General features: G+C 39.0%; 1 protein-coding gene across 1 annotated transcript in view; it reads left to right on the top strand.

Moving 5' to 3' along the window:
• The first annotated feature begins 15375 nt into the window (after positions 1-15375).
• Positions 15376-19133, top strand: part of LOC126095308 (DNA repair protein complementing XP-C cells-like) — a 64659-nt gene continuing 60901 nt past the window's right edge. Inside the window, exon 1 of the mRNA XM_049910106.1 lies at positions 15376-18110. Coding sequence (XP_049766063.1) covers positions 15873-18110 — 2238 coding nt within the window. The 5' untranslated portion in view covers positions 15376-15872. The remainder of the gene's footprint in view (positions 18111-19133) is intronic.

The raw sequence follows: 19133 nt of genomic DNA, 5'->3' as shown, positions 1-19133 counted from the left end.
CGACGATCACCAGTGGTGTACGGCCAGTGGTGTTGGCCCTGTGTGCCTCGGTCGTATGCAGTCCTGATTGTGGCGCTCACCTGCACGGCGCCAAACACGCATACGACCATCATTGGCACCAAGGCAGAAGCGACTCTCATCGCTGAAGACGACACGTCTCCATTCGTCCCTCCATTCACGCCTGTCGCGACGCCACTGGAGGCGGGCTGCACGATGTTGGGGCGTGAGCAGAAGACGGCCTAACGGTGTGCGGGACCGTAGCCCAGCTTCATGGAGACGGTTGCGAATGGTCCTCGCTGATACCCCAGGAGCAACAGTGTCCCTAATTTGCTGGGAAGTGGCGGTGCAGTCCCCTACGGCACTGCGTAGGATCCTACGGTCTTGGCGTGCATCCGTGCGTCGCTGCGGTCCGGTCCCAGGTCGACGGGCACGTGCACCTTCCACCGACCACTGGCGACAACATCGATGTACTGTGGAGACCTCACGCCCCACGTGTTGAGCAATTCGGCGGTACGTCCACCCGGCCTCCCGCATGCCCACTATACGCCCTCGCTCAAAGTCCGTCAACTGCACATACGGTTCACGTCCACGCTGTTGCGGCATGCGATGGAGCTCCGTATGACGGCGGCGGTGCACAAATGCTGCGCAGCTAGCGCCATTCGACGGCCAACACCGCGGTTCCTGGTGTGTCCGCTGTGCCGTGCGTGTGATCATTGCTTGTACAGCCCTCTCGCAGTGTCCGGAGCAAGTATGGTGCGTCTGACACACCGGTGTCAATGTGTTCTTTTTTCCATTTCCAGGAGTGTATATTCTCCTCTGACATTACTGAAGAGTGGTATTCAACTAAAATTAGGGATGTACTGTTAAAGAAACTGGAGAAATTTCAATTGAGAGATTCAGGTTGGGCGTTGCGTAATATAGTAAAACTATGTATTAATGTTAACGAAAACAAAGGGTTTTATGCAGGACGTCACACGAAACTGCCAAAAGTGATTGCGAATAAACATGCAGTAATTAACGTTCACTCGAAAGGTAATGCTTGTTTTAAATGGGCAATTCTAGCTGCTTTGTATCCTGTAAGCACGAATGCGCACCGTGTGTCTGCATATTTTGCACATGCAAACAAATTAAACTTCTCTGATATACCGTTTCCTACAGAGCTAAAGCATGTCCATATATTCGAAAAGCAGAATGAAAGTGTGTCTGTCAATGTGTACGGTATACAGTACTCGGATTATGAGTGGATGGTTGTTGAAGAGGGAGAAGTGGATGAGGAGAGAGAGGGGGCAAGGAGGACGAGGGAAAGATCGAAAGATTTCCAAGTTATACCACTGCATATTACAAAGTACCAAAGAGAAAAACATGTAAATTTATTAATGTTGCAGCTAGCAAATACAAATATAAATCATTTTTATTATATAAAAAGTTTGTCGAAGCTAGCACATAATAGCATTACTGCTCATCATAAGTCTGTCGTGATATGCCCCCATTGTCTGTCTTATTTTCATTCAAAACAGAAGTTAGAAGCACACTTGCTTGACTGTGCGCAGTTTAAGTCAGTCAACACTATCATGCCAAATGAGCACAATAAATATATAAAATTTTCCAATTTCAGAAACAAGTTAAAGCTGCCTTTTATAATATATGCAGACACTGAGTGCATGCTGCAACCAGTTGCTGGCTGCAGTAGAAGTAGTAACTCTGATCAAATATATTTACATACACCATTTAGTATTGCATATTACATACATTGTACTTATAATGATGACTATTCGGCTCAAATGGCTCTGAGCACTATGCGACTTAACTGACTATTCGGAATTTAAGTTGTATCGTGGTCGTGATTGCATGCAGTGGTTCACGAAACAGCTGTATGCAATTGCTGAGTGGTTTCTTATTACAAAATAAAGAGATGATATTAAGCCCAGAGGAAGAATCAGCCTTTCGCTCTGCAAAGATTTGTCATATTTGTAAGGAAGCCTTTGAGGCAGGCGATGTGAAGCATCGTGACCATTGCCATTTTACAGGTGAGTACCGCGGTGCAGCACATGCTAGCTGCAATGTAAACTACAGACCTCTGTTTACAGTGCCTGTCGTATTCCACAATCTGTCTAATTATGATAGTCATTTCGTAATTACAAATATTTGCGAGCAAAATGTGAATGAGAACGGGAGGAGGAAAACTAAATTAAATCCAGGCCGCGTTTCTATACTACCATCGAATATGGAGAAATACAAATCTTTCACGAAGAGCATTCAAGTAACACATAAAGACCGGCACTGCTACTTAAATTTCCGATTTATAGATTCATTTAATTTTTTATCATGCTCGCTAGAAAAGTGTGCATCTTACCTAAAGCCAGAGGAACTCAGGATAATGAGGAAATACTTTCCTGATGATCATGAATTTTATTTAGTCAATCAGAAGCGTATATTTCCATATGAGTATGTGAGTGATGAGAGTGTTTTATCAGAAGAACACTTACCTCCAATTCAGGAATTTAAAAGTTTGCTGACTGGTGGAAGAACTGTCTCAGAGTGTGATTATCAAAGGGCGTGCAATGTATGGCATTTGTTCAAGTGCAAGACACTGGGGGCATACTCCAATCTTTATTTAAAAATTGATGTGTTATTGTTAAGCGATGTTTTTGAAAATTTTTGAAATATCTGCATTTAAACCTATGAGTTAGATCCCACACATTATGTTACTTCACCTGGATTGGCTTGGGATGCATTATTGAAAACTACCGAAGCAGAATTAGAACTCATTACAGACATTGAGCAACTTCAATTCATCGAACGAGGTATTAGAGGCGGCATTGTTCACTGGTCGTGTAGACATGCTGTGGCAAACAAGAGGTTCATGTCTAATTATGATAAAAATACTGATGAATCCTACATTATTTACCTTGATGATAATAGTCTTTACAGTTGGGCAATGATGCAGTACCTCCCAGTTTCACATTTTTCTTGGCTCAACCCTGAAATTGTTAAAACTTTTGATGAAAACAACATACCGGATGACTCTTTTATAGGCTACATTCTGGAAGTAGATCTTGAATATCCTGAAAACATCCGCGATATGCATTCTGATCTACCACTATGTCCTGAGAAAATGATACCACCATCTAGCTGTGTGGTAGGCAAGGCTAGTGCTCCCAAAAAATTAATTTCTACTTTGTATGATAAGAAAAACTATGTAATTCATTATAGATATCTCAAACAGTGTTTGCAACATAATTTGAAATTGAGAAAGATTCACAGAGTACTGTCATTCAGACAACTTCCATGGATGAAACCATACATCGATATTAACACACAGAAACGTATGGCAGCAAATAACGACTTTTAAAAGAATTTTTTAAGCTAATGAATAACAGCGTCTTTGATAAGGCAATGCAAAATGTACGAAAGATGAGGGACATAAAACTAGTAACTTCATGGGATGGTAAATATGGAGCATCTGCAATGATTGCAAAACCAAATTTCAAAAGGAGCGTTATATTTCAGGAAAATTTAGTTGGTATTGAATTAGACAAACTCAATGTAGTGTTTGACAAGCCTATATCTGTAGGTATGGCGATTTTAGACATTTCAAAGACGCGTCTTGTTGACTTTCATTATGGGTATATACTGAACAAGTTCCCTGTAAAAGATGTAAAACCGTGTTACACTGATACCGATAGTTTAATTTACCATATTAAAACTCAAAATATTTATGAGGATATCAAAAGTGATGTGCAAAAATGGTTTGATACTTCAGGTTTTCCTGTTAATAACAGATATAACATTCCACTTGTGAATAAAAAGGAGGTTGGACTATTGAAAGATGAATTAAACGGTGAACTTATTACTGAGTTCATAGGCCTGAGAGCTAAAATGTATGCACTAGAGACAGAATCACTACGTGTAATGCAGAGAGTGACGAAAAGCTAGAGTCAAACTGATATCATTTTTTAAGATATTCCACAGTGATATTTGTTGCTTTTCAGACACTTGAATATGCGGCATTTCCCAGTGAACTTTTTCCAACACAATTTTTGATTTAGTATCTGCTTCATCTGAGACAATACAGTTAATATCTTGCATGCTACGAATCAGTACCAGTTCATGGCGAGCATTTAAAACAATCTTTTCGTAATCCTCTGCAAAGCCTAAGATCATTTTAAGCGGAATTCAAAAATTAAAACGACCCTTATCATCATCGACTAACTCGTTCAATTCACTTCTTGCCCCCCATCCGGCATTTTGTAATGCATTTGCGTCACCTGGTGTAAAAGAAGCATATACTTTCATTAATGTTGCAAGTCCTGGATTACGTACATGATCGATAATTTGGTTATCGAGACGGTACTGAATATCCGAAAACAGATGAAGTGCACAGTTTTTTGTTAACTCAATATCAGTAGCTTTTCCCTTTCCCGCTGCATTGACAAGTCGTCGTTCTACATACAGCAGACTCTCGGAAGGAAGCAGGTAAGTGTTTTCATTTTGTATAACAATTAATATTGAATCGTTCTGAGCAAAAGCTGGTTGACCAAAAGGTTTATACTTATGATACTGAAGACGACTAACCGAGTCGTCGACGAGAATTTTTTCTCTTACATTCAACATTTTTTTTTTTCCTTAGCTTCCTCCTCTTCCTCCTCCTCCTCCTGTTTGATCACTGAAAGTCGGATGACTCGAATGAGAGTTTTCAGATGAAGGTATCAGTATTTATAGCACTCTATATCCCAGTGACGACAGAATTTCTCTGTTGTGTGGAGTTAAAACATTTTTGACTTTCCTCTTCGTTGCTTTTCTTTTCTTCTTCTTCTTGTTATTATTGCTCACATTGTCAAGGTATCTTGTGTCCTTGCTTATGCAGGCATTCTGTTTGTATACGATACCCATTTCTTTTTTTTAGCATATTTTCCTCAAATGTAATCGCACAGTTATCTCTTCCCCATCAAAATCAACAAGATTTCTGTCTTGATCTCTAATTGACACACTTAATTCTGAAACGTATCTTGCGACTACTGGCATATAAATGGGTGAATTCGGTATTTCCACAATCTTATATCCTGGTGGTACAGCAGGCCAGAACTGATGCAATGTATGTGTAGGTTCCCCATTGTGAAATGAACCTCCTGAGATGTTACAGTCAACACACAAGACATTAACACTTTGAATGTTAACTGAATATTCGGCAGTCTTCAAGACTTTTTTATCAACTACAGGTTTTGCAAACCCTAAAACTGAACCTATGTTGTCTGGGAGATTAAAATCTATAGTAAGACTACTCCTAATCTGACATCGATTCAGTTTTTTATTGAAGGTAATATTTAATTGCAAGTCATGCTTTTTCTTATTTATCGAATTATCACTGCTAAACTTCAAGTTGTATGCTTCAATTTCTTTCAATAATGCTGAAAAAATGTCGTGCAGTTCATATGTTCCATGTCTCAGACTAACTTCATCCAAAATTTCTACATCATTCAAATAGTTGCAGAAGTATAAATTATTATTTAACGATGTAATATTGGGAATGGAATTATCTCTAAAAAGGATTAGCAGAGCAATTTCGTAAACATGTGAGGATAAATTCAATGCAGGATTGAAGACAGCAGTTAGAAGTGATTCTTTACCCGTCAGACTTAACGTTATGCCGTGTTCAATGTCCATTGTTAGACTACAACTATACCCTGCAAGACTGTCTGTTTTATATTGAATTCAGAAACCTTAAACATAAATGACCACATCTCTGGCTGTTAAGTGACTGAAATGTATTGTAGTTATATTTTATCATACAGTTTTTCAGATACCTTACTATTTCTGGAGGAGGTGGTAAATTTCCAAAGTTGTCGAAATAGTAGACAATTTTGCCTTGCTTTCTGTAAGCTACCCAGTGTGAACCTGGTTCCTCTTCAGTATTGAGATTAATAATTGCACTCTCACAAGTGTTAGGTCTTGGAGGTAAAGTATCTCTCATAAAGACGCCTCGAAAGTGTGCTATCTGCAGCTTTTCAGCATAGTGTTGTAAGTCAATGTTGGTAAGTGGTCTTATAGGAAGACTGTTTATGGAGAACTTTTTTTTTATTCCTTGTTCCATTTATACCTGCCAGATACAGACTGAATCCATTTTTCCTGTATGGACCCAAGTACAGCCCTTTTCCATCATGCAAAGCAATTGCTTCAAGTACACGATGATGCCTCTGCATTTCAGCTAACTCCTTTCGAGCACTTTTCGCATCATTAACAGCCTTAGCAATTCCAGCAGCACCTCTGGCTAATCCTCCAAGTGCTGATAAAGCAGCAAATATTGGAATTAGAGGTATTATTCCACCTGTTTTGGGCACAGGTATTACACGTTCTCTGTCTAATAATTTCCCCACAGCTTTCGTCGGAGCAACCTGTGATGCGATTTTACGAGCCACTTTCACAACTGTCATCAGATTAGCACCAGGCTTCAGGTACTTAAGTCCACTTCGAACTTTTTTAATTACTTTGTTCAATATATTACCACCTTTCTTTCGTCCAGAACTTTTCTTCTTATTCAAACCCATACCCATTTTAACTTTAGCTTTCATTGCTCCAGTCACTGCCAGGGTAGCTAACTTCTCCTTCAAATTAGCGTCTTTTGCTTTCACTCTACTCCACGCTTTTCTTGGCAGAATTCTGTCTGCTCGATGTCTGTCAGGCAAACTGTCTGGATGAGTTGCATAAGCTATGTCATGTTCTTCACACACCTCATCTAGTGGACTGATACCGACATCGCCTCTTTTGAGTCTTTCCTCTAACTTTGTGCCAGGACCACAGTAGGAGTAGCCAGGTATATGAAGTTCGACAGGTAGTTTATTAATCATGCGGTTAAGAAGGGAATCACCACGTTTTTTTGTCCCTCTCTTATTCTTCCCCTTCCTCAACTTATTTTGCTTGTTGTTGTTGCGATGCTTCTTCATAGCTTGAGTGTTAACTAACGACTGGTCTTTGACACCCAGAATGCTCTATTATAATAGTATTTGTAAGATAGGAATTGTTTTCTCTAAAATGGTGGCGTTTGTCACAAATCTGTCAGATTGGCCGAGTGCCGGTGAAGACAGCAGTTTTGGATCCAAGCAATGGAGGATTGGGTCTAACCGACATCAAGTCTAAAGCGATGGCACTGTATGTCAAACGAACATGGAGCATAATGTGTAATGATCCAGGGTGCATTACAGCAAAACTGTACGATATTGTCGGGCCAGAAAGTGTAGAGCCGCCGATAAATATACAAAAAATAAGTTTTAAGCTGAAACACATTAGGGAGTATTATCTTGAACTAAGTTATCTCAGCAAAAAGATTTTAAACTCCAAAAACGTTACAGCAAAGGCGATTTTAGCTGAAAGACTGAAACATGAAAGGAAAAATAACATAGAAACCAAATATGCTGGAATAGCATGGAATGTGGTCTGGAAAAACATCAGTAGTGATGTTCTTTCGTCTGACGTGAGAACAGGGTGGTACAAGGTGGTCAATAACATCATCAGCACTAATGAGCGTCTCTTTGCAATCGGTTTAAGTGACACAAACCTCTGCAGCAAATGCAACCTCGTTGATAGTGTGCCTCATCGTTACACTTATGGAGATCGGATTATCAACTGGAGGTGGACCAGGGAGAAAATTGCTCAAATAACAAGAACTTCAGCAAACAATGTACCGACTAACATTTTCTTCAGACCAGAGGAAAGTTACTACCCTCAGGCAAAAAATAACACAGTGATTTGGTTAATGGGCAAATATACAAGTTATGTTTTTAACAATATTGGGAGCGATGAACATATTGAATACAAGATGTATATGGAAAATGAATTCGAGAAAATACTCAAATATCAGAATCACAATAAGAAATATGGTAACCTGCTCCAAATTGTCTTCAAGCGAATGGGTATAGTTTAGGAACTGGATTTCTAGTAGAGAGGGAATGGATTGGGTCACTTTCTCGACCCTAACCTCACCTGCAAGTCACACATGAAAAATAAATCAGCAGTACAGCAGATACAAGAATATGGCGAGAAACATCTGGTGTCTGATATAAAGGAAGATCTTGAACTCCCTATAGATGCGTTTAGAAGGCTGGAACTGACAAAAATAACAAGACAGTGAAATATTTTGCGATGTCGCTGCTCCGGACTTCTCTTCTGTCCATGTAATTTACCCTGGAAGGAACACACATCAAGGATTTACTGAATGATTAATTTGGGTCTGGGAAATGATGATGAGGAACCGGCTGCAGAAGAAGAAAATGTGCATGCTGAACTGCCACCAGTTGAAGGTGACAGTGAAGGTGCTAAATTGTGCTACTGCTAAAGACTCATTTTTTGAATGCTGAAATTTATGACTGCAATTATCTGTCACCTTATTTATGTCATTTCATTGTAGCCATTTTTGTTACTGTTTTTGGTGAATAAAAAAAAGTGATTAAGGCGCTAGATTTAAGATCTTGTTCCCGGTAAGGGAGTGTGGGTTCGTATCCCACATCTGACAATTTTTTTTTTTATAATCGTGATCATTGCCCGAGTGCTAACTTTGCCACCTAGAGTGCTCTATATAATAGTAATTGTAAGATACGTAGTGTCCTTAGTGTACTTAAAGATGTAATTCAGGAAACATGCACTTCAACTTCCTATTAGACCTATTGCTGAACACAGAAATGAACTGCAAAGGCAAGATCGTAGGCATGGTGATCTGTTTCCTCATACAATTAGATGTATTATTGCAGGTCCTTCCAATTGTGGAAAAACAAATGTGACTGTTAATCTTCTAATTCATCAAAATGGTCACAAATTTAAGAATGTCTACATATTTTCCAAATCGCTGCAACAATACAAATGTAAATATTTGGAACAAATTTTTAAAAACCTGCATGATATTGGCTACTTTACATTTTCCAATAAAGAAGATGTAATACCACCAGATCAAGCCCGACCACTTTCAGTTTTTATTTTCGACGACATTGCCTGTGACAAACAAGATCACATGAAAGCTTACTTTTCGATGGGTCGGCATTACGGTGTAGACAGTTTCTATTTGTGTCAGACATATAGCAAAATTCCAAAACAGTTAATCAGAGACAATGCTAACGTTATTGTTCGCTTTAAACAAGATGAGCGTAATTTAAAACATGTCTTCAATGATCATGTTAATCCTGACATGACATTCAATGAATTTCTCGAAATGTGTAAACGAGCATGGAATGGGAATGCCTACGATTTTCTTGTTATTAGAAAAGATGATGAATTAAATAATGGTCATTATCGTATAAACTTTGATAATGATATCTGTATTTAAAGCAACAGCTTGACCATTACAGATTATTATTGTCATGGCTTCTGCACAGGTAACGTCTTCGAATAACAGCAGTAGCAATACTCTATTGCTCGTACTAGATCCTCAAAACAATAACGATGTTGCTAATAAAAAATATGTGGATTCGAAATTCCAGCCATACTCAAACATTATTACAAATCTTATAGATAAAGTAAATCAGCTATTTGAGAAACAAGTGAGTATCACCTCTACTTCTTCTTCTTCTTCTTCTTCTGCTGGAGACTCGACGCCGAGAAACACAGGAAATGATGCAACAAACTCTAATACTTATGCTGCCTCGAGCTCTTTAATAACGAAATTTTTGCCACAGATAACAGCTTTCTTTTCCTCCATATACACTACAAGTGCAGCAATATATTTTAATAACTAGCGTTTAAGTGGATTACATGATCTTGCTGAAGATCATGATGCATGCACGAAAGTTTATGTGGATAATGCGGTGGAAAAACTGAACGCATTCGATGTAAGTGAGCGCTCATTTACGGTCAAGCACCGCAAAACCATCACTAACTTAGCTGATCCACGAACTGATCATGATGCAGCAACGAAAAAATACGTAGACGGCATCCGTAGAAGAATCGAAAATTCTGTGAAACGTGTGAAAGACAAAGTTGATTCTGCTGAGAAGGCAAAGCCGAGGGCAAGTGATGTAGTTAGTAAATCGTATGTCGATCTGTTGTTCCAAAAGCTGCAAAATCAGCTTAACGACTTCAGAGAGCTAAAAAAACTCTATACGTACATCTATGAATGCAGGAGTTCAAAACTTTTTAGGCTTAATTATAAATGCATCACGAATGTGCGCGAGCCAATTTTAGACTCGGATGTTGCAACAAAAGGTTACGTTGAAAAAAATCGAATGTGGTCCATCATTTTTAGAATTGACAGCATCCCTTCAGGAGATCCCAATGAATCAGCTTACCTTTTACACAATTGTCAGTATGAGTATGTATTCCCTTACACTGGTAAAGTTATTTTACACTCTATTACCCCTGATATTGAAACAATTAGCTTTGAATTGAATGAAAACAGTTACTAACTTTTGATGAATACGGAGATTGACGTACGTAAAGGAGACAGGTTCAAGTTCCATAAAGCCTCGCATTTAACACTTGGAAATCGTCCACTTCATGCTGAATTTGAATATCGGGTTGTAAATTAAAGTGTAATTTATCTGAGCAGTTGCGTACTACAAAGCACTCGCAATCATCATCATCATCATCATCATCATGTTCCTCAGATTCCTAACAGACGTCAATGAGTGCACATCTTACACGCTAGCATTAAAGACCTATATAGGAAATGGAGAAGGGGAGAAAAAAGAAAGTGCACTTTCCAAATGAAGTATGTACCTCAGCGCACATTTTAAATGATTGGGATTTTTCGGTATACAGAGAGGCTCGCATAGGGCTTTGCTGGCAACGTGCCGCCATTGAGTCTTCGATTCAAGCAATGTATAGAACAAATGTGTAAAATTATCTCACCAATCCTCGACGATGCGCATAGGCAGCGTGTGATAAACACATACTTTGAAACCTCTAAGTGAAGAAATTACTGTTATAAATTGAGATGTCTACTTAAATTTAGTTCAGATAGCGAGTGGGCAGTTTTGAGCTAAAAACATGCTGCACGATTCGTTTAAACGAAACATTAATCTTAAAAAACAAATCGCTAAAGCTAGACAGAATATCCGAAAAAAGATGCTATCTCTACATAAAAGAGAAACTGAAACAAAATCTGTGCTGGAAAAGACATTTAAGCCCATTTCACAACCACTAAAGGAACTGACTTACCGATTTCTGGCGAGAGAAAACAATAGCAATTCTGCAGCTAGATGTCAAGACAATATCAACGGCTGTGACATTAAAGAAAAATATGATGATGATGATGATGTGGAGAAAAAAAAATGAAAAGTAGCAGAAAGATACAAGAGTTGTGTATAGCAGAAAATGCAGCTGGTCGACTGTCGGCTTCATATTTTAATAAACCTATAGACAAAACGCGCGACACTGTGTACGGCGTAAAATGTGATCTATTATCAAGTGAATGGATGATTGGAAACTCACCAGTGGAAGTTGATGAAAATGACTTAATAATACACAACGTAAGATATCCTGGAACTAGAGGGCTATACAGTTTATTGTTCAAAATCAAGCCTAAGAATTACACGAGCCGTGATCTTCAAAATTATGCAAAAATTCTGAAGGCAACCAATGCCTTTAGACTACAATACCTCTCCTTCAAGCCTGTAAATGCAAACAAAGGATATAAGTATACACGTATCATAAAGCCATTAATTGGAATATTTGAGGGGCCAAAACGTCGTACTGCAGCAGCAGCAGCAGCAACTGCAACAGTTTCCCTAACATCTACAGAAAAAGACCGTGAAGAGGATAATAATAGAAGCGAGGATGACGATAGTGATGATGACATTGTTGAGGAATACAAAATTGGTAAAGCAGCGAAAATAAAAAGTAAAATACGTACAGGAAAGGGAATTCCCTCTGTACCTGGAGTAAACAGAGAAGATGAAGAACAAGAAGTAAAAATTGACTGGAAAGACTATTCAAACAAATCACATGTTGACTACATTCACTGGAATAACCCAAACGAACTTGTTGAACGTCTAGTTTTTCTCCTTGCATCAAAAACAGCTGGCAACAACTCACACGACAATGAAATTATTTCAGTAGAAGAAGAACTCCGAGAAGCTGCAATTATTGCTTAACATAAAAGAATAAAAAACTAATCTAGCAGTGCTTAAAACATCGTATATTCATATCAACTGAATAAATAAACATATTCACTTCAAACTATTTTTGTGGTTTCCTCTTTTATTTCTCATATCCTTCAAAGAAACAAATCTAAGTATATTTGATTACAGAGAAAACTGTAATTGTAAACTGTGTGTGTATATGTGTGTGTGTGTGTGTGTGTGTGTGTGTGTGCGCACGTGCGTAACATCTGCACTGGAGAGCTGCCAGAGCAAGCAGCGAGCAGTAGTGATGTCACGGGGCGGTACGTTGCTAAGGACGGTACGTATACGTCCTCAATGTGTTCCAAAACTCCCATATAATATCTACTATCAGATTAAGACAGATTCACAAATGGCAATTCTGTTAGCATGTTGGCACACACAGTACCACACACACCATTGTCTACAGTGGTCGACGCTAGCCAATGAGCATTAGGGGCAGCACTCCATCAATATGCGAATTAGCAGTGGCAACCTTTGGATTTTTTAATTCATGTAAACTCACAGCAGGAAAGTGGAGTGCATATGACAGGTAGTTCCTAGCAATTTATGAGACTATGAAATATTTTCATCCTTACATAGAAACCAGGACTTTTACAATTTAAACCAACCACAAACCGATAACGTTCACGTTCAGTAAACTAAAGGACAACTGTTTCCATGGCACTTCCAACAGTTGGATTTTATAGCCAATTTAAAACAGACTTTCACCATTTCAAAGGGGCTGAAAACGTCATGTCGATTTTGGATCCAGAGTAGAAACGATTTCCCACACTACCGATTACGAATAATCGGCAACAGCACAGGCCACAGGCCAACAACTACAACAGTTCAAGCAGGACAAGACTGCTGCACAACAGATTCGGCAGGTATGGTCGGCAGGGCCAAAAATCAGCACATGGTATGATGTATCACTAGACAAACATAGCTCTTTCGTTCCTGAGGAATTACAGAAGACTGTCTTTGATAGTGTTCATGGACTAGCTCACCCAAGTACAAATCCCACCATGGAACTTATAACAGACTGCTTTGTGTGGTCAAAGATTAAGAGGTTGTGCAAAGGCATGCCTGGTGTACCAGATATGTAAGGTTGCTCAGCACATTCACAAACCACTAGGAGACTTCATGCAGACTACAAGACAATTCACACCTGTCCACTTGGACATCGTAGGACCATTGACGCTGTCAGAGGGGGTCATTATTTATTGATGGCTGTAGACCGTTATATGAGATGGGTAGAAGCAGTGCCACTGGAATATATATTGGCTGAAACAGAGGCATGAGTATTCTTACCTACATAGATTGCACAGTTCGAGTGCTGGTTGCATGTGACCACTGACCAAGGCCAAAACTGCACAGATTCAGACATCACTGCATGACTGCCTACCACCCGGCGAGTAACGGCATGATTCAGAAGTGGCATAGGACTTTAAAGGCTGCACTAAGTGCCATGATGAGAACTGAACTTCAGCATTGCTGGCCTCAGGACTGCTTGTAAACTAGAGTTAAAAGCTTCCACGGCAGAGTTAATTTATGGAGAAGCGCTACGAGTGCTGACAGAGTTTTTCGCTGTACCACTGAGCGACATGCCATACATCCTACACCAGATGCATGAACATAAGGCTAAGCTCCGCCCAGTACAGAGTTTTCAGCATGGCATAGGCAAACCGTTCATACACAAAGAACTAGGTTCTTGCTATCGTGTTTGGTTGCAGACAGATGCAGTATGACTGCCATTGCAACGACCTACGTACTCTGGTCTGCATGAAGTATTGACAACAGGCAAACATGCATTACCAATGGAAAACAGCAAACGTCTCACAAGACAGAGTGAAACCAGTACGCATGCTTTTTCCAGAAGACGACAAAGAACACGAACAACAAAATGAGATGGCCCCCGTTCAGCAACAAAGATAAGACGAGGTGACGACACAAAATGATAGCCCACCAAGTCTAGCACGAGAGGCGAGCTAGAGGGAGAAGACACCGACTCCAATGAGGTATTCCAGGGCAGGCCAAAGAATAACCTACAAATTCCCATGCGTCCGCAGAGCTTTGCTCTACTGTGGAGTCGGCGTCAAGCGAGGAAAGTGGACACAGCACACGTTGCCAGTTTATTCCTTGGAACTCATGAAGCAGCAGTTCCATTATTCTTTGCGAGTTCGTTTATTCCTTTGTTCATAGTGTTTGCCGCTTTATCTTGAATTTTGTATTGCAATGACTAAACTAAATAATTATAGCTTCCGGAAACTTATCATTTTGTCTGTAAATGGAATAAAACTAAGCAGTATCGCTATAAATTTTCTGTTTACGTAGCTACAAATAGAACAATCTGACTAGCTTATGGACAAGGGAGGAAATTGCATTTTAATAGTGCTAACATAGGAGTTTTATACGCTTCAGTTTCTGTAAAAACATTGTGCCAGATAAAACCGACAGATGCCACTGAATACCAGAGAGTGCTACACTCGCAAATCACGTTAATTAGCACATCCCATGTGACGTAGATGCTGTGTCTCGTGAGACTGATTATCTCACCCGCATCCCCGTCAACGTTAGGTGTCTCGCTCCATCTAAAGACGGCTTTATGCTACCGTATCTGTACGACTGTCCGCACTATTTGTAATCAAGTATCACAATTTCATTCCCTCATTCACGGGTGTTATTCTGGATACTCGATTCCATCGATTTCCTACATATTGAATTTCATTATTTGTTTTCTTTGTGAGTTTGAAGCTCCTTCTGATTTCCTTGGGACAACACAAAGAACTGCAGTGGTTGTTTTCAGTGGTGGTTTGTTATTTGGTCATCACATTCAGATCAAGAGGCATACAGAAGTAAATTAAAAATTCTCTGAAGCTTATGATAAGTGGCGTTATCATAACAGTTATTAGTTGAGCTTTCTCGGTATCAGTTTTTGCAACCTTACATACGTAGTAGTGTATATGTAACCAAATTCCTGTTACTTTTATTCAACAAAGCGGTTTTTAGTAAACTGAATGCCACATAAACTGAAATGAGATACATGTTATAAATAAAATAGTTCACCAGAGCTTTCACCTGGTTTAAAAGTATCTAAAGGAAAACCAGGTTATAATCCCTGTGCAGAAATGATTCTCATCAATTGAGGGTTCCCTTTCTGCTAAATGTCGCACAATAAAGATTAGAGCAAATGTACAAAATTCCAGTAGTTATAAGAAAAACCTGTGCGTGTGAGTTCATATCGATTCAATAATAGATTGATTTAAAATATCCTTGCCAATGAAATGTCTGCCTTACGAGGATGTTTGTGAAATGGCGGTAATTCTAGACGAGCTTAATATATAGAAAATTTTGTGTTTGACAGCTTGAAATCCGTAATTAACAGTTCTGACAGCGTTGTGTTTTAAATATCTACTGTAAACTGAGGCGGAATACAGACGAGAGTGTGTCGTCTGATGTAATTATATTGTGTTATGTAAGATCGGTATATAGTTCTTTGTTGTGTGCCGAAGTTAAACGAGACGATCAAATAGTGCATATAATATTAGTAGATGCCAGCTACTGCACGTTGAATTATTATCTGACTATATTTCAGAGTTGCTCATTTCTAGTTTCATTATTAAGCATTACAATCAGGGAATTGAGATAGAAAAAGAAAGGGCACTTTCCATTTAATCTTGTTATGTTTGTGGATTTCGTTACCTTTTATGTGCTTTATCCTAGTTGAGCTGTAGAGGAACTCAGGACAGCACACATTTCACCTTCATTTATACGAAATTAGTTTCAAATATGAGGACAAGGAATTCTAGTAAAAGAACTTCGTTGCGTGCACATACTCCTGAAAGTGACGAATCGCCGGAGAAGATAAAAAGAGTGTCAACAATACAGAAAGGTGTTGGAGAAAAGGCAAAATCAATTAAAAATGACAGTATAAGCTTCTCAGACAAAGGTTACGGTGGTAGTTCGTGCGAAGATTATACTGACTGGCAAAGGAGGGAAGCGACAAAAGCCTCAGATTCTGGAGTTCTGTCGGGCAAAAAACGCAAGAGTGAAGACGCGGCTGATGAATCATCAGACAGTAGTTCCGATGACTTTCTAGTGCCGACACAGTCACTTGACTTAAACTCAGATTTCTTCAAGATTGAAAAAAAACCAGTTTCCGATTTCTCAGCAATAGAAAATAGTATTTTTGCTGACGTAAACAGGTTAAGTGAATCTGAAGACTCAGATGATGTGCAAGATTCGAAACCCATCGAAATAGAGAGAATAACGTGCAACCCAGGACTGGAGAAAGAAAATAAGACGATCAAGCCAGAACATTGTTCTGCAGGACCAGTAAACATAAAGGTGGAGGATGTTAGTGACATTAAACCAAGTTTAGTTCAGAGTGGAAAGAAGACGCTTAATGCAAAGCAGCGAAAGTCTTCTGATAAGAATGGCAAACAAAAGCAAAGTCAGCAAGGTAAGACATTGGTGAAGTCCAGTCATATCAAAGCGGAAAACGATGGCAGTATACAAAAGGTCAAAACACAGGAAACTGGCAGGAAGCAGCTTCAAAAAGTCAAAGTGGAAGCCTTTACCCCTGATGTAAGTAAATTGGATGTGTCACAACTGCTAGCTTTGGGAGAAGGTCAGGATCCTAACCATAAACCTAAAGCTGTCGCTAAAACAAAAAGAAAAAATGTCTCGAAGAAGAACGTGGAGAGTGAAGAGGAAGGAATTAGTGATTGGGAAGAAGTAGATACTGCTAATTTTGAAGAACAGCATATCAAACACAACATTCCTAAAGAAGGTATTGCTGTTACTGTGCAAGTTCCCAACATTCACCAGAAGAAGAAGAAGAAAGGTTTTGATATGGCAGCATATGTAAAACGTAGAATGAATAGGGTGCGGCGAGATATTCAAGTCCTTATGCATAAGGCGCATTTGTTGTGTTGGATTGCTCATGGAAATTATGTGAATAAAACTCTGAATTCAGAAATTCTTATGGGATTGTCATTATCCTTGATACCTTCAAAGCACTGTTATCCTGACAAACATACAGATCTTGCCTATTTGCAACAAATTGTTCAGTGGTTTTCAAAAACTGTGGAAGTTCAAGAGAATGTTGATGACAAAGAAGAGCTGTTAAGTTCACTGCAGGTTCAATTTCAAAACAAGGTTGCAAAATCAAGAAGGGACATGGTACTAATGTTTGTGTGTGTGTTGCGCTCTTTGGGAATCAACACAAGGCTTATAATATCACTGCAGCCCCTGCCATTAAAGCCACCACTCTCAGAAATAACTAACTTAACTTCAAAGAAACCATCAACTTCGAAAGGAAAGAAAATAAAGATGGAGCAGCAAAAGAAGGCACAACCTGGGAGAAAAAAGGGTGGATCGGATACTTCAAAAGATGTCGTACGGAAAAGACGAGATGTCATGACTAAGGAAGAAGCTGTGAAGCGAATTAAAGAAGCAGCTGCAAAGAAAGTTGAACAAGCAGGGAAGTCAGATCAGAAAAAAAGCAATGAAAGTCCTGTAGACAGTAAAAAAAATATAAAGTCTCAATCCGCAGGTGATTTATGTCGATCTTTGAGAGACAGAAAATCTGTGAAGAAGTATGTAGATGATCGTGACACCACAGACGATGATGAAAAAGTTCAGTGTGACCAAGAAAGTGACAAGAAAACAAAAACAGTTAATACAAATTCCTCAGGTTCCAAGAAAAAGGTCAGTACCAATACTGAAAAACTAACTGTGAAAAATACAAAGAGGGATAAAGCAAGCACCACTTGTACAGTAACACATTCTTCTGGAAGTGAAAGTGATTATACTGCAGAATTTAAAGAGAAGAAAACTAGGAAAGGTAGAACTGACCGTAGGGTATTGTCTTCTGATTCAGTATCTGATGGAGCATGTGGGGCGGACACCAAGAAGAAGAAAGACCGATGTGACGTATGGTTAGAGGTGTTTTTGGAATCTGAAGAGAAATGGATCTGCGTGGATGTATATCACCGACAGATTCACTGTGTGCGAGAACTTTCGGTAAGTAACTCATTTCTCCTGTAAGCAGTTGTAGCCCATATGAAAACTTCTGTTTCTGCTGTTGTAAATACAGATTTTTAACACAGCAGCTCATTTTGATGAGAAAAGAGAGAGAGAAAGAGATTTATGTCAGAATGTAGTATAAAAGTGTTATATAATATTATTTTTCCAGTGGCTTACTATTCTTTAGCTGGACAGTGTCTTAGCATCATCTCTTGTAGTCTCTGATGATGGCTTGGAATTTCTTGTGTGGTGTGTTTTTCAAATGTTTTGCTTCTTGTTTTCTTTTACCTCTCAATGTATATGCGCAAGTGAAAGGTTGGATGTTGTTATAAACTATTTAATGGATGGTTTATGGTTATTGGTATGGTAAAAGTTTTATTTATTTATTGTTTTGTCTGTCAACATGTCATTTTCTTGTTTTATTATATCCCCCCCCCCCCTTTTTTTTTAGGTTTGGCTCATATCTTTAGCAGCTGTCAGTAGACAGGTTGGGTGAATCTGGGGAAGGGACCAAACAGCAAGGTCATTCGTACGATCGGATTAGGAAACCTGGATCAGGAAGGAAGTCTGCCATGCCCTTTCAAAAGAACCATGCTGACATTTTCCTGAAGCAATTTAGGGAAATCACGGAGAACCTAAATCAGGTTGGCCGGACACTGGCTCGAATTGTCATCACTCCCAAAAGTGAGTCAGTGTGTTAACCACTGTGACACTTCGCTTGGTGTCAATAGACAGGCCTACTGTTTGGAGACTGGTGTTGATCTGTGCAGTACATACAACATACTTAGGAAATCTGCGAAGTATCATACAATAAACAAACATAATTACCACAAAATATATGATTATTTCGTGAGCCCTCTGATGAAAATATTTAACAAGTGACAGATGATAAAAAGTATGACATTGAAATTTAAAAGGTATTCACAAACAAATTGAAAATATTTCTCATTGAGAAACTTGGAAACCACATGAAATAGACTAAAATGATGGAAATAAGTAAGGAAATGTGGATAAAGATAG

Source organism: Schistocerca cancellata, chromosome 8, assembly GCF_023864275.1.
Source record: "Schistocerca cancellata isolate TAMUIC-IGC-003103 chromosome 8, iqSchCanc2.1, whole genome shotgun sequence".
In the NCBI taxonomy this organism is placed as follows: domain Eukaryota; kingdom Metazoa; phylum Arthropoda; class Insecta; order Orthoptera; family Acrididae; genus Schistocerca; species Schistocerca cancellata.
Note: the sequence above shows the minus strand (reverse complement) of the source record. Positions and strands in the feature narration are given on the sequence as shown.